Raw genomic sequence first — 22,726 nt, 5'->3', positions numbered from 1 at the left:
TGGCGCATGAGTCCTCTTGGCCCCAGCAAGAGCAAAGCTAGGTAAGGTGAGCCAACCTGCCCTTGGGCGATCTACACCTCTCAGCGTGGGTGTCTTGCTGGCGCCTGCCCCTGCAGTCCTTTGGCTTTTCCTGATCTTCTGCCAGGCTGAACCTCTTAGGCAACCAAGGGTCTGACCCAATGGGTCCACCACATTTCCCAACAGAACTTCCCCTAAGCATAGGGCTGCGCTCCAGGAAGGGGAGCCCCTGTGGACCCGCAGGGACAGTACTAAAGGCACGGGGTGCTTTGGCATCAGTGTGGGCGTTCATAAATGGTTCATAAGTTCTCTGAGAGCATCAGATTTTCACTTCAAGTATCTGCCTCACCTCCTCCCACACATTTCGTACCTAACCTCAGACGTGCCCCCAGTCATTCTTGCCCGGATTCTGAACACTGTCCCCCCTGGTTATAAATGCTTACTAACACACAGTTTTTCTTTCTTTGACATAGTCTTGTTCGTAAGCTGAAGGCTTTTTTTTTTTTTCTAACCTGCTTTTACTTTTATTTGCATTTGTTTTATGCTGAATTTATTTCCAGACCATATGTTTTTGTTTCTTCAGTTTCTTCTGGGACAGCTTTCTCTCCTGTGCAACCTCCTCTTCGGGTTTAGGAACAATCTGCTCTTTTTTTTAGGGAGGATCATCTCCACGTGGCGGGGGGTGTCCTATAGGGGTTAATCCGACCGTGAGCTCTGTGAAGTCCTGTGCTACATCGTGGGGGCTTGTTCACCTGCATGTGCTTGATGACCAGAGAATCCACATCTAAACCCTTCAGTTCAGCATCACTCTGCATTTTTAAGCACGTGCAGCAAAATTCCGCACTCTTTTTGAACCGCCGACCCTATGTCCAGCCCCCAAATTGTAAAAAGGTGTGTTTGGCCTGAGCACACCTACCAGCTCCACAATTGTAACAAGGGAACAGCGCACATTGCTTCTGCAAAGTGACATCATTCAAATACTTGGTGGCTTTTTGGATATGCATACCCTCGATAGCCTGAGCAGTTTCACAGATGTTCCTAAAATGAACACGAAGATTTGAACTTCTGGATTTGCATGATTCTGTGGGGTTTTCTGTATCAAGTGAATAGCAAACCATTTTCAGAGATCAAGCTGGAGGCTTATGATAGCAGTTCCATGCCTGACACTTAGTCCCAGACAGCCTTGCACAGGGCTGAGGGTGGTGACTGATGGGGTCCCCATCTCCTCGTTCCTGAATCAGCCCACCTGCTTGGTGTTGCCTCGCACCCTGCCCTCTCGACACTCTTCTTTCTATATCCTCTGATCCTGTATTTGCCCTGAGAATGTTACTCACCCAGATATGAACCACTTTCTGGATCTTCTTCTCCTCTCTACCTCTTTCCTGCCTCTTTGCCCAAAGCCATCTCTGTTGTTTTGTTGTACTAAACCACATCGACTAATGGCTGCATCCTTTCTCTGGGGCTCCCTCCACTTGCTGGGCCAGGTGGTCCCTACAGCGCCTCCACCTCTAAACTTTCACGCGAGTGTTAAGTCAGAGCCCCACACCTCACTCCTCTCTTGGCCTCACCCCCTGTCCTCCTTGTACTTGAACTCCAACACTTCACCCCAATTCCTGTCCCTTGCTGGGGCCCCCTCGCACCTTGGCCCTGCCCTTCAGTCATGAGCTCGCCCCCAACTCTCCAGCCCTTGCAGGCTCCCGTGTCCCCACAAGGACCCCCTCTCCAGCTGGAGAGCCTTCAGCCGCCAGGTTGCACAATGGCATGGCATCTGAGCTGAGAGCCCCGAGAAGCTCAGAGAAGGAGAGAGGGACAGAAGTGTTTGTTTCCCCCACCCTACTCACCCCCCAGCTGCCACTTTAAATATTTGCCTAAGCCTCTAGCAGCAAGTGTCCTAGGAGGAGTGAAAGAGGGGGAGGGGGCTCCGGGGAGAAAGGGGGAAGAAGCATCCTCCTCTCAACTGTGCGCAGCTTCAGCTGCGTGCAGGTGCCAGATGCAGGAGACAGCCTGCCTGCAGGGCCCACCCCTGCCCGCCCCAGGGCCCCCACTCCCGCCCCTGGTTGTCCTGGCAACGCTGGGACTGATTGGCTGACTCACGAATACTGGACCTGAGCCAGGTGGGCAGCGGGCCAGCGGGAGAACCAAGGAGAATGGCAGGCATCTCGGGGGTCCCTGTGGGCATCTGGGGCAGGGGGCGCATAGTCCAGCTGTGGGGCTTGTTCTGAGCAGGTGCTGTGCTTAGGGCTTGCCATCATCCCTGGCTGCTGGGAAAGGGATCTCTTCCTTGGAAGGAAGCCTCTGCTCTCTTGGGTCCTCAGTCTCCCCTGCAGGCTGCCCTTAGACTGTGGTTCTTACAACTTTGTTTTTTTCTTTCTTCTTTCTTTTTTAACTTGTTTTTGCCTATTTGGAGGTTGGGGAAGGAAGGGTGATCTCAAGTTTCATAAGGGAAGTTCAGATGCTGGCACTGACCTGGTAGAGGTTTCCTGTCTTCCTTCTCAGGAATGGGGGCAGGCCCTTCCGCTGGGCATGCATGGCTGTCACCTCGTCCCCCACACCAGCCCTCTGCTGCAGCCTTTTACATTTTTGGCCTTTACTTAGGCCATTTCTCCTTCCTGGAAAACGCACCTTCAACGCCTCTTTACTTCTCTGAATACCACCGACCCTAAAAGGCCAGGCAAGAACCAATGACGCCTCATCTGTGCTCACCACCCCAGCCTGTGGCGCCCCCTCCCTCCTCCAAGATCGCCCAGCCTTCCTGATGCACTTTCATCTGCCACTTAGCAGGCACTGCTGTCCCCAACAGCTACATGGTTTTTTTTGGTTGTCTTTCTTCCCAGAAAGCCTGCCGGCCCTGGGACCAGCCCTGAGACCGTGCTTTCCTGAGGCTTCCCTCAGGGCAAGGAGCATGCAGGCAGCCAACATGTAACTCTATTCAATGATAATAAGACTGTCACCCAACGTGGGGGGGCTTCTGGTGAGGGGTCAGTAGTTTATGCCCTCAGTATGTCCTCAGTGCTTCACTGGCCAGCTCAGCTCTGGGACTTTGAATAAGTCATTCTGCTTTTCTTGGCTTTAGTGTGTTCATCTGCGAAATGGGTCTAATACAGCCTGTCCTGTCCCCCTCTCCAAGCTGTTGTGAGGATCCAATGACATCACGATGTGAAAGTCCAATCTTCATGACTATCATCATCTACTTCACCGCCAGGGCACCGCTTCTCAGTAGCTAAGAATAGGACCCAGACGGAGACTTCCCTGGTGGTCCAGTGGTTAAGAATCCGCCTTCCAATGCAGGGGACACAGGTTCGATCCCTGGTTGGGGAACTAAGATCCCACATGCCGGGCCTGCATGCTGCAACTACTGAGCCCATGCACTCTGGAGCCCTCATGCCATAACTAGAGAGAAGCCCTTGCGCTGCACCGAAGAGCCCGCGCATCACAAGGAAAGATTCCTTCCCAAGAAAAGATTCCGAATGCCACAACGAAGATCCCGCATGCCGCAACTGAGACCCGACACAGCCAAATAAATAAATAATTTTTTTAAATGGTCAGAAATTGGAAGCAAAATTTGTGGAGCTTTAGGGCTGGAGAGTATTCTTTAAAAAAAAAAAAAAAGAAAGAAAAAGAAAAAAAGGATAGGACCAGGGACTTCCCTGGTGGTCCAGTGGTAAAGAATCCGCCTTTCAATGCAGGGAACGCGGGTTCGATCCCTGGTCAGGGAACTAAGATCCCACATGCCACGGGGCAACTAAGCCTGTGCCACAACTACTGAGCTCGTGCCCCTCAACTAGAGAGCCCATGTGCCGCAAGCTACAGAGCCCACGAGCCCTGGAGCCTGCATGCCACACTAGAGAAGAGAAAACCTGCACGCCACAACTAGAGAGAAGCCCGCGCGCCACAACGAAAGATCCCACATGCCTCAACGACGATCCCGTGTGCCGCAACTAAGACCCAACGCAGCCAAAAATAAAAATAAATAAATCTTTAAAAAAACAGAGAGGAAAGAATAGGACCCAGAGTCCCCCTTTCTGTCTGTCTCTGAGTTAAACCTCTCTGAGAATGTGAGTGATGGAGAACCCCATGGCAGCCACTCCTGTTTGTGCCTCCCCTTTTCCTCCTTCCAGCCCCTCAGCCGCAGGGGATGAACAAGATTCACTTTGCCCTTTGTGTGCTGGGCAGAGCCGTGCCAGGGACGGGGGTGGGGGGGATGGTTGCCCAGCTGCCCCAGCCACTCTCCCCACCCCCACTGCTTGTCTTCCCACAAGCTGGCATGGAGGGGGCAACACGGGCAGCTGGATGGGCAGTAGCAAGTGAGCATTCAAGGTCAGGGGCATCCCTGGCTGGGAGAACATGGACTTAAGCTCAGACCAGAGAATCCCCTGCTAGCAGAGGCTGGGGACAGCTGGGGAAGCATCTTATACCTAGCGATCTCAGTTTCCTGGACTAATGGAAAGAGCACTGGACTGGCAGCCCAGCCAACTGACTGTACCTGTGAGCTCTTGGGACAATCAAACACCCCCTCCACACCCCTGGGAAATAACATAGTAGAGAGCAGCAGTTCTCAAACTTTTGGGCTGCAGGACCCCTTAACACTCTTACAAAAGTAGCGAGGACCCCAAAGTGCTTTTGTTTATGTGGGTTATACCTATTGATATTTACCACATTGATATTTACTGAGAAATTTTAAAATATGAATTAATTAAAATAGCAATAATAAACCCATTCTATGTTATAACATACATAACATAAAATTTTTTATGAGATTAACTATTTTACAAAGCAAAAATATTAGGGAGCAGACTGTCATTGTTTTACATTTTTGGAAATTTCTTTAATTTTGTTAATTCAGTTGAATATAAGATACCTCTGGAAAATTCCAGGGTACTTCTATAAGAGCATGAAAGTGAAAAGGGCAAATAATGTCTTAACATTGTTAGGAAAACTGTTTGGACCTCAAAGACTCCCTGGAAGGTTCTCAAGGGCCTCTGGGCTCCCTGGACCAGACTTTGAAAACCCCTGGTGTAGAAGAACGGCTGTGGACTTTGGAGCTGGGCAGGTGGATTTAAATCCCTGCTCTGTCACTTTCTTCTTCGGGTACTACGGGCCTCACTTTTCTTATCTGTAGAAGGGGATTAATATCAAAGACCTCAGAAGGTTGAGGCACTTAAGTAAGTAGAGTACACAACACGTAGTAGATGTGCTATCAAGCTGGGCTGCTTTCCTCTTGATACGGGCTTCAGTTTCCTCGTTTGTTAAACAAAGGGCTGGACTGGAAATGTCCAAGGCCGTTTCCAGCTCCAACAGGCTGTGGTTATTTAGTGAGGAATGTTCTGGAATTCCACACATTCCCATCCAACTCCAGTGATATTTCCCCTTTCAGCTCCCACAGACACAAAGGCACATTCTGTTTACTAGCCTGTGGAGACGTGAACACAGATACACACATGTCACTTATGACACATGACATGCCCATGAACTCTGCTTAGAGGCCGCTGAGCGCCAAGACATGCGCACAGGTACACAGAGGTTCATGGATCTATACATAGCGCAGAAATGCCTGCCCGGGGGAATATGTGCCTGTGCCTGTGCCCGTGCAGAGACAGGTGTGCACGCGTGCAGGATGCACAAGGAGACCTCGCACACACGCACTCACGCACAGCCACGAGCAGATGGCCCCAGAGACCGCCCGCAGGGTGTGCAGCGGCCAGGGCCGCAACCACTCCTTTCAGTGGCTACTCCCCGCCCGGGACTCCCCGCTCCGCCCAGCGCGCCCCCGCCGCCCGCCGCAGTCCGCGTACTCCCAGCCGGTCAGCCCTCGGCTCGTCCCGGGCTCCGCGCATCTCTGCATCTCTCCGAGGGCTCGGCTCGCGGGAACGAGCAGGGGAGGGGACGGCCGCCGGCGCCCGAGGGCCCGAGGAGTCGCTCTCCGCAGCGGGCAGCTGGGGCCCTAGCTGCGGCAGCGGCTGCCTGTGGCGCCCGCGCGGGGTGGCCGAGAGCGGTGGGGCGGGAGCTCGCAGGCAGCATGGCGGGGCTGCGGGCCAGGCTGGGCTCGGGGCTCGGGTTGCTGGCGCTGTCCACGCTGGGCCTCTGCCTAATGCTGCAAGTCGGCGCCAAGAGGCCCCCCAAGACGCCCCCGTGCCCGCCCAGCTGCTCCTGCACCAGGGACACCGCCTTCTGCGTGGACTCTAAGGCAGTGCCCAGGAACCTGCCCTCCGAGGTCATCTCTCTGTGAGTGCTCTCGTCTGGGGTCGGGTGGGGTGGGGTGGGAGAGCTTGAGAGGGGAGGAAGGCAAAAACCCGCTCTGGGAGTGGGTGGGGAGAACCCCTGCTCCACCTCTACAAAGTGTGGGGACCAGGAGGGCTCCAGGGGGTCCTCAGGACTGCAGATTCAGGCATCAGCCCTGGCTGGGAGCTCTGCAGTCGTGCAGGCAGGCTCAGCAGCCGTGGCTGGGAAAGCTGGTGTTTACGGCCAAGAATGAATCGTCACCACCATCAGCATCAATGAGACCTACTGTGTGCAGGGCTCTGGACTTGGAGGGAGGGGGCTGTTTACATGAGCATGGGGGCCCCTGCCTGTGATGTCACACCAAGGACAGAAGGCTTCTTGTGGGGGAAGGGTGGCAGCAGGGGGAGGGGTGGAAGTGAGATACACTCCTACAGTGCCCTGGCACGGGCAGATGCCTGCCACTGGTCTCGCCAGCCACTCTGCACGGGGCCAGCCAGCCTGTCACTTGCAGCAAGCGGCCTCAGGAACTAGACAGGCTGTGTGGTCCCTGAGAGCAAGATGCGAATCCACCCCCCCCCCCATCCCAGTGCCCCATCCCTCAACAGCACACGGCGGGTGTCTGGATGATGGAGAAGGTGCGGGTAATGGAACCTTCTTTGGGCTGAGGTCCTTAGTGCTCAGAGAGGCAGTAGCGGAGGATGATGAGGAAGGCAGGCAGTGAGCTTGTGAGAAGGGAAAGACAGCCTCAAGTTGGGGGAGGAGCCAGGTGACATGGGGAGTTTCCAGGGCGAGGGTATGCAGAAACCATTGCCCTGTCCACCTCGTGCCACCCCAGGAGAGTCCCTGCATACTCCCCTCGGTACTGACTCAGGTGTCCCCTGCAGGACGCTGGTGAATGCTGCCTTTTCAGAGATCCACGATGGAGCATTTTCCCACCTGCCACTGCTGCAGTTCCTGTATGGACAGAGCCTTGCTGAAGGAGGCCGGGGAGGGGTGGGGGCGGGCAGGGGAAGGGGCAGATCCTGGACTGGGGAGAGGGGAGAGGTTGTGAGTAGCCTTGGGAGGTTAAGAGGCAGGCGTCCCTTACTTTCTCTCCAATGGGAGAGCCACAAACAGTGAAGCAGTGGGGAGTCAGGAGGGTTGCAGGGACCAGCAGTTTTGGGGAAGGAAGATGGGGGTTGCCCACAAAAGCAAAGAAGGGGGTATTTGGGGCCCAGTTAGGAATGGACTTTCCTCCTCTGCAGATCCCAAAGAATTGGGTGCAATAACTTAGGCTGGTGCCAGAGGGTGGACACTGCAGGGGAGAGAGCTCATCTTAGAGACAAGTGACCCCAGGGATCAGGTTCTGAAGAAAAGGCTGGGGGACTGAAAGGGAGGGAAGACGGGAGGGTCTGGAATTCTAAAAGGGGCTGTTTATGTTTGAAGCCCCAGTTGCAGGAGAGAATATATGTGGTTATCCTCAAACTTGCCATCCATCTGGGAGGGACTGGAGAGAGCTGGGGTGAGGGTGGGAGCACAGAGCAGTGGGGAAGGACCCAGCTTGACAGGAAAGGTCCGCCCCTGGCTGTTCTTACCCTAGGAGCAAATAAGGACCCTGGGAGCTTCTGGGACCAGAGCAGGCTCCTGCCTGGACCTGCCGCCCAGGCTGCTCTGGGGTTCTCTGCTGGGGTCCCAAGGGTGGGAGGCATGGCCCGGGGGTGAGGCAGCCGGCTGGGGGCTGGCGAGGCAGGTGTGCCATTGGAAGCTCTAATCCACCTTTGTCTCTGCAGGTTACTCAATTCCAACAAGTTTACACTGATTGGAGACAATGCCTTCACAGGACTGTCTCACCTGCAGTACCTGTGCGTGGGAAGGAAAGGGGAATTGGGAAGTGGAAGGGAGGAGGGCTGAGGGGGAGGGGAGTGAGGAGGGCTGGGGGGAGGGGGGTGAGAGCCCTTGAATCCTCTGACTGCAGGACCCAAGCAGAAGGTCATTTCATCCATCCCTCTGCCTAAACCATCCCGCCCGGATGCCCTGTCACCACAGACTTAATGTCGCCAGATTCAGAGTGGAAGCCTGTCTTAGGGTCATAGGTGGGGCATGGGAAGTAGCTGGTCGAGGGTCCGGGATTCCCAACTGGTGGCTGAGACAAGTTCTCTTTTTTTCCAGCTTCATTGAGAACAATGACATCTGGGCACTTTCCAAGTTTACCTTCAGAGGACTCAAGTCTTTGACACACCTGTGAGTACATCACACTCGTACACCAGACCAAAGCCCCCTCTCTCCTGTGGCCTTTGGCTTCGGTCGCGATCTTCAGATGACCCAGGGGTCTCTCTTGCAGCTCACTGGCCAACAATAACCTGCAGACGCTGCCTAGAGACATCTTTCGGCCCCTGGACATCCTGAGTGACTTGTAAGGCCCGAGTCCTACTTCTTTTGACAATGGCACAGAGGGACACGTCCCTGGAGGGAGGGGTGTGGGAGCCAGAATTGGGAAGATCATAAGGTCTTGACAGGCTGGGAGGGTTTGGGTTTGGGGTGGGGAGAAGGCTAGGTTGAGTTATATATAGATTGGCAGCCTTTCAAGTTGGGGTTCTTCAAGGCATCTGTGGGCCCTCTTAAAATGCACACGAGACGTTATGTATATATGTTTTTTAAGACATGCGCTTTTAAAAGCTATGTTTGATTTAAATCTACGTTAAAGGCTGATAGCATAGCCACAGTCATTGATCAGTATTTCTACAAGAACACAAAAGCCCTGGATTGTGGAAGGTTTGGAGGAATTGGGATGCAACAGATAGTTGTGCAGGTCATACACTGCAAAAGGCACCTGGCCAAGGAGGCAAGTAAGGGATGAAACTCAGCCTGCACTCTGCTGGCCAAGCACGTGTCCACGGGGCTGCACCCACGCCAAGGGGAACATTTTCCTAACTGGCACAAAGATGCCACATGAGCAACCAACAGCAGCCTTGACAGTATCTACTTCTGAAAACCTAGATGGCCTGGGTGGGCAGAGCAGCTGGGAGCCTGTCCCTCTCTGAGGCCCCTCCATTACCCTCATGATCCAGGGACCTGCGGGGCAACTCGCTCAACTGTGACTGCAAGGTGAAGTGGCTGGTGGAGTGGCTGGAACACACCAACACCACGGTGGCGCCCATCTACTGCGCCAGCCCGCCCCGCTTCCAAGAGCACAAGGTGCAGGATCTGCCGCTGCGGGAGTTCGACTGCATCACCACAGGTAGGAAGAAGGTGCCCCACCTCGGGCATCAGGCTGGGCCTCCCCAGGGAAGCTCCCAGCACCCTGCCTTGCCAGTCGAGTAACCCTCACCACCCAGAAAGCTCTTACCCTCCTCCCTAACCACCACACCCCCCGCCCGACCCATCCCTGCAGATTTCGTGCTGTACCAGACCCTGTCCTTCCCAGCGGTGTCGGCCGAGCCCTTCCTTTACTCCAGTGACCTCTATTTGGCTTTGGCCCAGCCAGGAGCCAGCGCTTGCACCATCCTCAAGTGGGACTATGTTGAAAGGCGGCTGCGAGACTATGATAGAATCCCAGGTATCTGCGCCTGGCCTGGTTGCGGTGGTCCTTATGGTGGGGTGGGCTCCATTGTTCCTGTTCATTGAGTTCCTATAGGTAGAAGGATAGATGAAACATGGTCTCTGCACATAAGAACTTTCTAGTCTTTGGGGGGAGGCTGACACATACACACATAACATCCAGATAATACGTAGGTGTTAGGAGGAAGATATGACCATAATGCTCTGGGAGCACAAAGGAGAGGCCTACCCTGGGCAATCAAGGAAGGCTTCCTGGTGGAGTAGATGCCTAAGCTGAATCTTGAAGGATGAGGGAGAGGGAGGAGTGATGTCCAGGATCCTGGCTTAAGTAACTGGACGGTGCCAGAGAACTAAGGGAGATATAGGAGTGACCAGTGAGCTCAGTTTGGGATCCGCTGAGTTTAAGCCGAGTCTAGAAGGCTGAGGGAGACTTAGCTAGGAGAAGAAATGTGGGAAGGGTATTCTGGCAGAGAGAACAGCACGAGCAAAGTCAAGAGGGTGTGCAACAGCTTAGCATGCGAGAGCACGCACGTGTAAATAGTTAGCAGCTCACCGGATGACAGCATAATGTTCCAGGTGGAGAGTGGCATACGAGACCCGAGAGAGATGAGGACCAGGCCATTGACAGGTTCTGAGCAGAGTGTATGAATCAATCCAATCTGTATTTTGGAAAATTCCCTCTGTGAGCAGTGTGGAGAGTGCTAGGCACGAAGCAAGACAGGTGGGCACACCAGAAGGGGTTCAGCTGGAGCCTGGACTGGGACAGCAGCAGTGTGGATGGAGAGGTAGAATAAGGGGGGATTGAACTGACACAAAAGGAAACAGAAAGTTTAAATTGCCCTGTATCTATGAAAGAACTTGAAGTCGTTACATAAAAAACCCTTCTCGCAAAGAAGACTCCAGGGCCAGATGGTGAATTCCATCAAACATTTAAGGAAGAAATAATACCAATCTTACACAAACTGTATGAGAAAGCAGAAGGGAGGGTTGACAGGACTTAGGGACCGGTCAGCGGTGGGTGAGGGAGAGGGCGGCAGTGTTGGGGATGGCTCCCAGGATTCAGGATGGGGTGACTGGGTGGAGCCGCAAATTGAAATCAAGAACAAGGTTTGGGGGTAGATATGGAGCTCAGTCTCGGCAATGCCAGAGTTTGAGAGGCTTGTGGGTGTGGGGGGAAGGAGGGTCTAAGCTGCTGCTCAGGAGCTGGGCGAGTCATCAGCATCTGGGTGCACAGACCAAGGCTGTGGAAAGGACTCAGGGCGGTGACTTCCAGAGCCTGAGGCTCAGCACAGGCTTCCCTTGGGAGACAGGTGGGGTCACGAGGAGGAGGAGGGTGGTGAAGCAGCGCTGGCAAGCAGGAGAGGAGAGGTGATGACTGGGGACACCAAGAGAGGCGAGAGTGTGTCCACACACGACTCCGGTGCCTGAGAAGGGGGGATTGTGTTTTCATACACAAGGCTCCAAGGCTCTGTTTACCTAGGCTTTGTCACCAGCTGTGGCTGTGTTCAAACTCTTTCTCCTTCACCTGCCTCGACATTCGCCAGTGGGGTAGCTTTGGGCAAGTCACTAAGACTCCGAGCCTCAGTTACTTTCTGTGTGAAATTACAAAATAATAGGGTGTATTTCAGCGTGATTCATTGAGGCAATGTGGTCACACTTAGCACAGTGACTGTACACGATAAAAGTTCAATAATGGACATGACGGTTATACAGTCGGTCGATATCTAGCGGCACCTACTTTGTGCTCAGCGTCAGCTTACATCTGAACCTTGGGGTCAAGAGCAAAGGGAGGGTGATGCTGAGGTTGATTATTAGCTGTGAGACAATTAGGAAGCATCGAGCACCCAGTGGATCTTCAGCAGGGAGAGAATACCGTAGCAAAGAGACTTAGTCTTCGCCCACCGTTGGAAGGGACCAACCCACTTTTCTGAGGGTGTGGCGTGGGGCAGGGGCTTGCGGCCCCCTGACGCTGCCTGACTCGCTTCCCTCCGTCCTGCAGCCCCCTCTGCAGTGCACTGCAAGCCGATGGTGGTGGACAGCCAGCTGTATGTGGTGGTGGCCCAGTTGTTTGGCGGCTCTTACATTTACCACTGGGACCCCAACACCACGCGCTTCACCAAGCTGCAGGACATCGACCCTCAGCGCGTGCGCAAGCCCAATGACCTCGAGGCCTTCCGCATCGATGGCGACTGGTACTTTGCCGTGGCTGACAGCTCCAAGGCGGGGGCCACCAGCCTCTACCGCTGGCACCAGAACGGCTTCTACTCCCAGCAGGCCCTGCATGCCTGGCACCGTGACACTGACCTGGAATTTGTAGACGGCGAGGGCAAGCCACGCCTGATCGTGTCCAGCAGCTCCCAGGCCCCCATCATCTATCAGTGGAGTCGCACCCAGAAGCAGTTTGTGGCCCAGGGCGAGGTGACCCAGGTGCCTGATGCCCAGGCTGTGAAACACTTCCGCGCAGGTCGCGACAGCTACCTGTGTCTCAGCCGCTACATCGGCGACTCCAAGATCCTGCGCTGGGAGGGCACCCGCTTCTCCGAGGTGCAGGCGCTGCCCTCCAGGGGCTCGCTGGCCCTGCAGCCCTTCCTGGTGGGTGGCCGCCGCTACCTGGCCCTGGGCAGCGACTTCTCCTTCACACAGATCTACCAGTGGGATGAGGGGCGGCAGAAGTTTGTGCGGTTCCAGGAGCTGGCGGTGCAGGCCCCTCGGGCCTTCTGCTACGTGCCTGCTGGGGACGCCCAGCTGCTCCTGGCCCCCAGCTTCAAGGGACAGACACTTGTGTACCGACACGTGGTGGTGGATCTCAGTGCCTAGAGGGGGTCCGAGGCCTCTGGGTTCCTCGGAGCACTGGAGGCTGGGTGGAGCCTCCGGGGGAGCAGCGTGTTTGCCTGTGTGAAGACACATGTAGCCAACCTGCATACATGCCCTCACGTACACATCCCCCCGGCCAGCATGGACCGTACTGTGGACTCTAGCCCAGGGATGCCACTTAATTTTCACTGTAATCAGCATGAAGTCTTGTATACGCACCAGACCACCCAGCCCCTGGTGCCCTCCCATATGTGGACGCCGGTTCAACCCACACCACCTCCCTTGCTCTGCTGCCTTCCACATGCTCTGGCCCAGGGAGGGGTCCTGGGAGGGCTGGAGGCTGAACCGCTCCCTCCTGTTCTTCAGCTTATCCTTCTGACCCTCTGGTCTTTCCTGTTGGTGCTCCAGGTGTCTGTTTACCTGCTTATGCTCAGCATTGCAGCCCATGGCCACATCCTTCATACTGCCGGGTGCACTCACTCACGCTCCCCGCCTTCTGCACGCACACGTGGACATGGACAACCTCCCTCAGTTACACGCACACACACCTGTCTACACTCCCATCTCCATGGGCACACATGCAGATTCAGTGCTGGGTCCCCTCCATGACCTTGCCTCTCTTCCTGAAGGGGCACAGAGTACCTGTCCTCCTCTGCTCACCCCTGGTGTGGCCAGCCTGCAGCGGAAAACAATTGGAATGGTGGTGCCAACCTCTGGACACCAGCTTGACCTCCTGGGGGCAAAGCCCCTCTGCCCGAAGCAATAACAACAGCTCCAGCAGACCCTGCCTTCTTCCCAGCGCTGTCTCAGTGCTCACTGGAGTTTCCTTCTCTGACCCTGAATCCAGCTCACTGGTGAACAGGAGACCACCCAGATGAAAGCCTTTCTGCTTTTCTTTCCTGTAGCCGCCCCAGCCCCAGACCACACCAATGGGTTCAGCCCCACCATTGGGATATGGACCCACACCTTTGGGTGTGTCCAAGGGCTGGCCAAGCCGGGGTCGCTGCAAGCACCTGAGGCATCTGGGCAGGTGCCAGGAGTGGAGCTGGGCTGAAGAGCATCCTGGGGGCCCTGGTGCCCCTCCAAACCACAGAGGCACACCCCAGGAGCACTGCCTTTCAGTGCAAGCTGACTGCCGCAGCGGGGAGGGAGGGAGGGTCCTGTGGGAGCGGCACCTGGCAGCCAAGCTTCTGCTGCCCTCTGCTGTACGCTGGGAACAGAGGGCTCTGAGATGTTAGGCTGGTAGGGAAGGCACAGGGCAGGGTGTCTCTTCCGTGTGCCCAGACTGTGTGGGGACCTCCAGGTAGGAGGATGCCCAGGGGCACTTGGGGACAATGCTCTGATTCACTTGCTTCAAATAAAAAGTTTCCACCCCATTGACGGCTCTCAGGTATCCAATGGTGATGGTGAGCGGCACCTGTTTCCTTAAGAACAGAGCTGTGTTGTCTGTCCCTGCTGCTTGCAGGGGGCCAGCGTCAGTTTCAGACCCCCTTCCTCCCTGCTCCCCTCCCTCTGAGGAGTGAGTAGGCACCCCAGAGTCAGCCGGTGCTGGGGTCAGAAGTTCATGGTGATGACGCTCAGGTGCTGGGTGAGTGTGACTCGTCTCCGTCACCTGGGGCTGACTCACGGCCAAGTGTTCCTTCTTGGAGATCACAGTCTTGGGGCCCGCTGAGACTGGAGGCTGTCCCTCGGTCAGGTCAAATCCAACCAACAGGGCCAAGGACAAGCTCAGCAGTCCGTCTCCTCTCCACCCCCCTCTGCTGGACAAATATGTGTCATCGCTGCCACCCTCGGCCCTAGGTGTGAGATTTCCAGCAAGTGGACTGATTTCTCCAAGCTGAGCTTCTCCTTCTGTAAAGTAAATAATAAAACCTACTTTGTCCGATCCTGATTCTGCCACTTACTAGCTTGGAGGTCTCAACCATATTCCTTCGCCTATTTGTATCTCAGTTTCCTCATCTGGAAAATGTGGATAATCGTGCTACCTATGTGAGAGGGTTAAAATGAGATTTGAATGCATTAGATTTATAATGTGTTAATATATGTAAGGCTTAGAATCATGTGTGTGGCACAGAACTAAGATTTTTTTTTTTTTTGATTGTAGGACTCTAGGAGATACCCAGGTGGCTCAGAGAAGGCTGCTTTGTGGGCGAGGAGAAGGTTGATCTTTGGGGAGACCTTCTGTCTGTGGATTAGGGTTCCTGACCTATCTTCAGTCTCAGAGCCCCTGTACCCTACATCTTACCTTTAGCCTCAGATGCCCACGCCTCACAATAGGGAATTTCATAGGTGATGTGTTTGGGTTTCCACCTCCTAAAACCACAGTCACGCGCTCTTGACTTAGCAGGTATCTCTTGGGACCCCCCCAGCCACACTGTCCTGGGAATGCCTTCCTGCTTTCTCAAATGGGGAATGGGCCCTCACGCTGTGCCAGGGAAAGAGGGTTGAGTCTCCCAGACATGCTGCCACTCTGTTGCCCGGTAGAAAGATAAACATCACTGTGATTGTCACTTCCCCCAGGGCACCCGCCAGGGTTGGGAGACACTTCTCCCCCTGAATGCCCAGCTTTCTGCACGTGGGGAATGGAGCCCACCGTATGCCTGCCTGGTCACCTGCCAGAGGTGGGTCATCATATGTCCAGAGAGCTGCTTAGCAACTCAGTGTAACCAGGTGACCGTGTCAACAGCTCAGGACCAATGGGCGTGACAGGCAGAGTCCACTCACTGCCAAAGCCCAGGAGGGTGACCCCCTCAGCTGTCAGCCTCACGCCCCTCCGTGCTCTCAGTAGCAGACCTCTCACATCTTGTCCCTTAGATTTTTCCAAGCACAGTCATCGGGACCAAGAGTCTCCATGTGAGAGACATTCCCGGCTGGGTTGGCTTAGGGTGGGCACAGGGGAGCTCCTCTCCAGCGAATGGGGGTAAAGTGAGGCCTGTGATGCTGAGGTCAGGTGACTCTGGAAGGCAGCGAAGGTGGGGGAGGGGAGGCAGTTCTGCAGCAGGTACCAAGGGCCCGAGGCTCACATGCACACAGTCAGCCCAGGTACCCTAACTTCTGGAGGAATGGATGTCCATTCCCTTTTCTGTACCCCCTGCTCCTCCTGAGCTGTCCAGAGGGTCAGTCATATCCTTTTGCTCCAAGGAGACAAGGATACTTTTCACCTTCATTACAATGTCTGTGTCCAGAGATGGATGGTGACCGCGACCTTCCTGAGGGGATCCTAGCCCTGGGTGGTTCTTGTTCCTCCAAACTAGGGTGGGAGCTAGGGCCAATGTGAGGAGGTGATTAGGCGGGGGGAGGGAGGCATCAGGGCCTTGGGGGAGTTTCTCCTGTGGGCCAGGTTCACTGCAAGCTCTCCCACTCAGCAACACCAATAAAACTGATGATGATAATTATGACTATATAATCACTGAGTGTTTATTTATTCCCAAGAAGCCTCCTTTCCCTCCATCATTAGCTATTCCATCCTTTTGATAGATGGTGAGTGTTAACTGTAGCTCTAATAAAAAGTAATAACTGCCCAAGTTTTCCACCCCCACGCTCTGGGCAGCTCTGCTGTCACCCTCACCTCAGCCCTACGAGGCAGAAGGGAAGCTGTGCGGGGTGCGGGGGGGATGATGCGCTCCCCATTTTCAGAGGGAGGAATGAGGCACCTAGCAGAAGAGGTACAAAGAATGCAGCCCCACGTGGAAAGTTGTAGAAGCAGCAACGTTTGCCTTCTCTTTTTTTTTTTAATTACTTTTTATTGGAGTATAGCTGATTTACAATATTGTAAGCCTTTTCTTTTGAGCCTCTCACCTTCTTCCAGATACACACCTTCCTCCTAGAGGAGCTTTTCCATTCCCTGTCCCCTCCCAGGGCTGCCCTCAGAAGACTGATTAATCTAAGCATTTTTTGTGTGTGTGTGTGGTACACGGGCCTCTCACTGTTGTGGCCTCTCCCGCTGCGGAGCGTAGGCTCAGCGGCCATGGCTCACGGGCCCAGCCGCTCCGCGGCATGTGGGATCCTCCCGGACCGGGGCACGAACCCGCGTCCCCTGCACCGGCAGGCGGACTCTCAACCACTGCGCCACCAGGGAAGCCCTCTAAGCACTTATTTATCGTTCGCCATCAGGTGCCGTTGGGCAAGTTACTTTCCACCATTGAGCCTATTTCCTAAATGGTAAAAAAAAAAAAAAAAAGGATCTTTGTAAAGATCAAGTCTCTGCGCTCAAAAATGCACTACAAAATGGCAGTCGTTGATACTGTTAAGGTCTCAGGGATATCTGTGTTCTTGACTCTCGGAAATAGGTGGGATTTCAAACTTTTGGGGAAGAAGACATGGGGGGCTGGGGACTCCACCCAGAATCTTTCAAATCAGCCTGCCCAAGGATGTGGGCTCTGGAAAGGTATCCCAGAGAGAAGTCAACTCCTGAAGCCCACTCTTCAGCAGGGTGAGCGGGATGGGGGTGATGAGTCCCTCAGGTTCTCTCCCCTCCACGTCCTCCCCACTTTCCCTCTAGGTCACCTCAGCATCTTTGAGGCACTTGAGGCGCTTACTGATCTCCCGACCTAGTGCTATAAGACCCGGATTTGCTGGTGCCCAGCCAAACCTTCTAGTTCTCACCTGAGCCTCTAACGGGGGACGTCGACCCATCTCATGCCCATTCCCATTCCACAGAAGGAGAAAACGAGGCAAAAGAGGGGAGCTAGTGAAGATCCGCGAAAACTCTGGACTCCAGATTTCCTTCATTTCTTTCTTCCCCCGTCGCACTTTTTTTAATTTATTTATTTAATTAATTTATTTTTGGCTGCATTGGGTCTTCATTGCTGCGCGCGGGCTTTCTCCAGTTGTGGAGAGCGGCGGCTACTCCTCGTTGCGGTGCGCGGGTTTCTCATTGAGGTGGCTTCTCTTGTTACGGAGGCTCTAGGCACGCGGGCTTTAGTAGTCGTGGCTCGCGGGCCCTAGAGCGCAGGAGTTGTGGCGTACGGGCTTACTTGCTCCGCGGCATGTGGGATCTTCGCGGACCAGGGCTATGAACCCGTGTCCCCTGCAGTGGCAGGCGGATTCTTAACCACTACCCCACTAGGGAAGTCCGCACCTTTTTGTTTCCGCTTCCTACCCCCAAATCTTTCCCATTCGGAGGGCTACTCAACCTACGGTCCCCATCCACCAGTCGGAGGCGCATCGCCACTTTAAGGGGCAGGCCTCTCACCTCCCTGACCTCGCCCCGCCCCCTCCGCGGCCGCACTGCGCCTGCGCCACGCGCCGGAGACCTGGGGTTGGGCAGGGCCCAGTTCCGTGCAACTTTCAAGTGAGTGGCAAACTCCGCCCCGAGGACGGTGCAGGTGTCCTGGCGCACTGGGGCCGTGGGTACCCGCACGAACGCAGGCTGCGACCAGCCACCTCTGGCTCGGGACCCATAGCGCCCCCGGCAAGGGCCGAACGCCTGGTTCTCCGGGGCAGGAAGTGCGGATCGGAGCGTAACTGCCCGAGCGGCGGGGCGGAAGAGCGTGCCGGCCGGTACCGGCTCCCAACTCAGTTCCTGCCTGCCCCGGCCCGCTGGTCTCCCCATTCTTCAGGCTTCCAGCACTGAGGAGTCAGTGGGCGGTGGGCTCCGCCTCCACTAAAGGGCAGCCCGAGCGCCCCTGTGGTTTCCACACCTCCACTGTTGATCCCATCCCAGCGCAGGCGTGAGCGTCCCTCTGGGCGTCTTCCTGGAGGGATCTCCCTTCGCTCCCGAGACTGCAGGATGGTGTCCTGGATGATCTGTCGCCTGGTGGTGTGAGTATGGCCGCTCAAATACCCTCTCTATCCCTGGATGTCAGCCCGCCCCTGGGGTGGAAGCTGGGAATGTCTGGTGGAAAAGGGGGCTTTTCTGAGCTATGTCACACCTTTCCCCTCCCTCCAACATTCACCGCAAGGTTTAAGGGACCTGCGGGCCTGCACAAGGCATTGGGCACCGTGTGCTTGTCCCCTCGCACTCAAGCCTGCTTGGCTGATGGCGACCCCCTGCAGTCACACACGTACTGCAGGCAGGTGAGTGGGACGGAGGACCACAGGCCGGCCAGCCACCCCTTGGCAAACACAGGATGTGGCACGTTGTGGGCAGAGAATCCAGGTGCCGGCTTCCCAGCTGAGCAGTCAGTCACGTGACTCACCACCCTGGCCCCAGCTTGCCCACTCTGTCCTACTCCTCACCTGGCTGGAATATCCTTGCCTGGAACCTGGCAGTGCCAGGTCTGGTGGCCCTGGGCCTGATTGCACGTCCAGGGGAGGGAACAGCCTGGTGCTCTCATGGCTCAGAAGCCTGCCTCCCACTCACCTTGTGGAGTGGCTGTCTGTGCTCTCGCGGCATCATGCACCCATGGGCCACTCGTGCAGGCCTGGGCAGGCTTGGGATGTTTGTAAACAGCAGGGTGGGGAGGCGGCCTCCAGGGCACTGACTCAGGTGCAGGTCGTGCAAGCCAAGCGGGAAGAACAGGGCAGGCACTGCCACCTCGAACGTGGGGTGCGGGGGAGGCCGCCACCTGGCAGGGGCGTGGGGAGTGGCGCCCCTCACACTCTCCCTCTGCTTTGGGGGCTGCTCTTCAGGCTGGTGTTTGGGATGCTGTACCCAACTTATGCTTCCTACAAGGCTGTGAAGACCAAGAACATTCGTGAATATGTGAGTGCGGGGGTGGGCAGGAGGGCTCAGCTCAGGTGGGGGGACCACAGCCTTGGGGGTGTGGTAGGATTTGGCGAGGTGGGCGAGTCTGAGCTGGCCTCCCTTTCCTCCAGGGGTACAATCTGGTGGCGTACCCTGGAGCAGAGTGGGTGTGGATGGAGGATGGGCTCTTGGGATTCTTCGCAGGATCTTGTGGGTGCAGCCTGTTGGGGTGGGTACAGGAATGAGTGGCGGCTCCTCAGAGGCAACTTTCTAAGGCCAGCCAGGTGCCAGGGGAATGCAGTGGGACGGGCTTTCTGGAATCTCGGGGCTGGGTCAGCCCGGGACAGGGGATTTGGCACTGCAGGCGCAGCTGCTGGCCTCTGACCTCCCTGCCCGTCCCTCCCCGTCCAGGTCCGGTGGATGATGTACTGGATCGTCTTTGCACTCTTCATGGCAGTGGAGACCTTCACAGATGTCTTTATTTCCTGGTACGGGCACTGGGGTTCTGTGGGCTGCGGGGAGGGGGTGGTCCTCCCTGGCCTGGCTCCCGGGCGGACCTTACCCGCTCTGCTCTGACAGGTTCCCTTTCTACTACGAGATCAAGATGGCCTTTGTGCTGTGGCTGCTTTCGCCCTATACCAAGGGGGCCAGCCTGCTTTACCGCAAGTTCGTCCACCCATCCTTGTCTCGCCATGAGAAGGTACCGCAGCGGGAGGCAGAGCGGGCAGTGTAGGAGTGGGTGTGAGGCGAAGAGCCCTGGACTTGCAGCTCAAGACACTGGGGACACCTAGGCTCTAATCCCAGTCCTACTGCTGCTTAGCCACGGGGCCTTGACAGAGCCTAGCCTTCCTCCTCTTCTGGGAAAATCAAATGGGGACACATGTGAATGACCTTTAGGGGGTGTGAAACACCAGCTGGAAGTTGGTTTGGGCATGGTGGGGGGAGGCTGGAGCACGGCCGATCATTGAGGTGTAGGATCCGGTGAGTGGATGGGGAGCCCTGTGCTCTGTGGGTGGGGTGGGCTGGGAGGCGTGGCTTCCAGTGATTTCTCTGCGCCACAGAAGAGTGACTAGGGCTGTGCGCCTGAGCTTCCCCCCCCCACACACACCGTGTCCGCAGGAGATCGACACCTACATCGTGCAGGCCAAGGAGCGCAGCTACGAGACGGTGCTCAGCTTTGGGAAGCGGGGCCTCAACATTGCCGCCTCGGCTGCTGTGCAGGCAGCCACCAAGGTGCCCTGGGCCCCAGCCCTCCCCCATCCCCACCCCCACCCCCAGGGCCTTTTGAGCGAGTCCAGCTGTCTGTCAGGGAGCCGAGAGATCGCAGCTGTCCAGGCCGGGGGAACAGGGGCGAGAGGTGGCAGGTGGGGCGTTGGCAGGAGCACAGAGCTGGAAGTTCAGACTTCCCTGGCTGACACTGACCGTGAGCGGCTGCTCTTGGGCCCTAGGCCCTACCTTCTTGCCGGCGCCACAGAGGCACAGGGCTAGGAGGGTGCCGTGTTTCTTTCGGTTCTGAGGCCTGTGCCCCAGGGATTGCTTGCAGGTCAGCCTTGATTTTCCTGGGCAGCTCCCCTGGTTGAGGCCCCTTCCTGCCAGGAGCCCTGCCCGCCTCCGTCAGGCGGTGCAGCTGATCCCACTCTCTTGCAGAGTCAGGGCGCACTGGCCGGAAGGCTGCGGAGCTTCTCCATGCAGGACCTGCGCACCATCTCCGATGCCCCCGCCCCCACCTACCGGGATCCCCTCTACCTGGAGGACCAGGTACCCCACCGCAGGCCACCCATCGGTGAGTGGACAGAGGAAGCCAGAGCTGTCCCGAGAGGGATGGCTTCCTCCAGGCCAGCTGTGGCTCCCCCCAGGGCCAGAGGAAAGCCTGGCTCAGCTGGCCCCAGGCCTTCAGACTGTGTCCGTGCCCAGCTTTGCCTCCCGGCCTCCCTCTCCTCCACAACAGGGTACCGGTCAGGGGGCCTGCAGGACAGTGACACCGAGGATGAGTGTTGGTCAGACACAGAAGTGGTCCCCCAGCCATCAGCGCGGCCCCGAGAGAAGCCTCTGGGCCGTACCCAGAGTCTGCGTGTGGTCAAGAGGAAGCCGCTGGTGCGGGAGGTCGGTGGTGAGGAAGGCACAAGGGGAGCGAGCTGCCCTGGTGGCCGCCTCAGCCCGGATCTCTCACGGGGTGCCTGCTCTCTCTCCCCACAGGGCACCACGCGCTCCCTGAAGGTTCGGACGAGGAAAAAGACCACGCCTTCAGACATGGACAGCTAGGTTCTACGGAGCCTGGCCCAGTCTTACCTCGGGCCCTGCAGGGCATTGGGACTGTTTGGAGGGGACCTCTGGCTGCACATCTGGCCTGCCTGCACCAGCTGCCCGGGTGCTGCCCTCCTGACTCTTGCTGTCGGCTACGGGCCATATGTGGGGCTGCACCCATGATGCAGCAAAGCAGGCCGGGCTCAGGGTTTTATTTATTGTCTTCCTCGCCGCTCTGCCTTCCCAGGTGTGGAACCAGAGCCCTCCCCAGACCCCTGAAAAACGAAACCCAAAGCCCACCCAGCTGTGTTCGTTCCTTCCTGTCCTCCCGAGTACTTCACAGCCTTCTCCAAGGCCAAGTGTGTGTCCTGGTTGTGTGGTTTGTGTTGGTGAATGAGGCCAGGTTTGCGCAAGTTTTGATAAGTAAATGCGTCAAAGCGCCCCGTCTCTTCTGGTTTGTAGTCCCGGTCCTCACAGCACGTGTTATTAAACAGCCTGCCCCAGGCCAGTCTGGGCCTGGTGCTAAAAGGCCAGACAGGCTGCCAGAGGGGCCCAGTGTTCCAGGGCAGGTGTCCATCGACAGATTGTTGCGATGCGGCAAGTACTATTATGGAAAGCTCTTGGGGACCTCTGAGAACACGGATGGGAGAGTGGCGGGGCAGTCCAGAGTCTAAGAATGCAATCCGGAGGGGATGGGATCAGGCCTCGACGGGAAGTAGAAACCAGTGGGAGCGAAGGTGTGGAGGGACCTCAGGCAGCATGATAATCTCATGGGGATTAGCTAAAGCTGTGCGGAAGATGAGGGCTGGGGAGGCCGATTTCCTCCAAGGGCCTGCCAGGCCTCTAGGCAGCTCCCGGTGCATCGAGTTCGTAAACACTTAGGTTGACGGGAGCTTTGCACCTCTGCGGAGTGGCCGTGAGAGGGCAGCAGCTGCCAGGGTCTGGGCTGCCCCCAGCTTCCAGGTCAAGGAGGGCGGGGCTTGGAGGCTGGCCTGTCAGCTAGCTGGCTGGAGGGATGATGCAGGACTCTGGCCCGGCCTCCAAAGGCCCTCCCTGCTGCTCGTGGTCATTGGTCATCAGCCAGTCCCATCCACGAATCTCCTCTGTTCTGAGACCCAGGCTGTTTGCTGGCTCCAGTCCATCCCCTACTCTAATCCCTGGGGCAGCCAGTGCCCAGCCCTGCCCTCTCCTGCCCCTGGATGCTGGTCTTACTGTACTGTCCCCGGGCTGCTCCCCTCTCCCACCCACATGCCTCCTCTTCTCCCG

General features: G+C 56.5%; 2 protein-coding genes and 1 pseudogene across 4 annotated transcripts; 2 read left to right on the top strand and 1 right to left on the bottom strand.

The window, feature by feature from the left end:
* Positions 1 to 568: 568 nt before the first annotated feature.
* LOC132523013 (large ribosomal subunit protein uL22-like) lies at positions 569 to 1,136 on the bottom strand (annotated as a pseudogene).
* Positions 1,137 to 6,019: 4,883 nt separating this feature from the next.
* On the top strand, positions 6,020 to 13,728 carry LGI3 (leucine rich repeat LGI family member 3). 2 transcript variants are annotated; one of them, XM_060153580.1, is made up of 8 exons: positions 6,020 to 6,240; positions 7,122 to 7,193; positions 8,007 to 8,078; positions 8,386 to 8,457; positions 8,558 to 8,629; positions 9,285 to 9,454; positions 9,608 to 9,772; positions 11,774 to 13,728. In XM_060153580.1, exons 1-8 carry the CDS (start codon positions 6,035 to 6,037, stop codon positions 12,589 to 12,591), a joined length of 1,647 nt encoding a protein of 548 aa, XP_060009563.1. In that variant the 5' UTR covers positions 6,020 to 6,034; the 3' UTR covers positions 12,592 to 13,728. The 2 variants fall into 2 exon arrangements, with proteins under 2 accessions (XP_060009563.1, XP_060009564.1); XM_060153581.1 differs by lacking the exon at positions 9,608 to 9,772 and having other exon boundaries at positions 6,035 to 6,240.
* A 4,159-nt stretch (positions 13,729 to 17,887) lies between these two features.
* On the top strand, positions 17,888 to 21,617 carry REEP4 (receptor accessory protein 4). Of its 2 annotated transcripts, none has more exons than XM_060155654.1 (8): positions 17,888 to 18,351; positions 19,162 to 19,234; positions 19,628 to 19,704; positions 19,796 to 19,916; positions 20,336 to 20,449; positions 20,864 to 20,999; positions 21,165 to 21,319; positions 21,413 to 21,617. In XM_060155654.1, exons 1-8 carry the CDS (start codon positions 18,320 to 18,322, stop codon positions 21,476 to 21,478), a joined length of 774 nt encoding a protein of 257 aa, XP_060011637.1. In that variant the 5' UTR covers positions 17,888 to 18,319; the 3' UTR covers positions 21,479 to 21,617. The 2 variants fall into 2 exon arrangements, with proteins under 2 accessions (XP_060011637.1, XP_060011636.1); XM_060155653.1 differs by lacking the exon at positions 17,888 to 18,351 and adding an exon at positions 18,375 to 18,606.
* Positions 21,618 to 22,726: the final 1,109 nt, after the last annotated feature.

The sequence above is a fragment of the Lagenorhynchus albirostris genome, chromosome 7, assembly GCF_949774975.1.
Source record: "Lagenorhynchus albirostris chromosome 7, mLagAlb1.1, whole genome shotgun sequence".
In the NCBI taxonomy this organism is placed as follows: domain Eukaryota; kingdom Metazoa; phylum Chordata; class Mammalia; order Artiodactyla; family Delphinidae; genus Lagenorhynchus; species Lagenorhynchus albirostris.
Note: the sequence above shows the minus strand (reverse complement) of the source record. Positions and strands in the feature narration are given on the sequence as shown.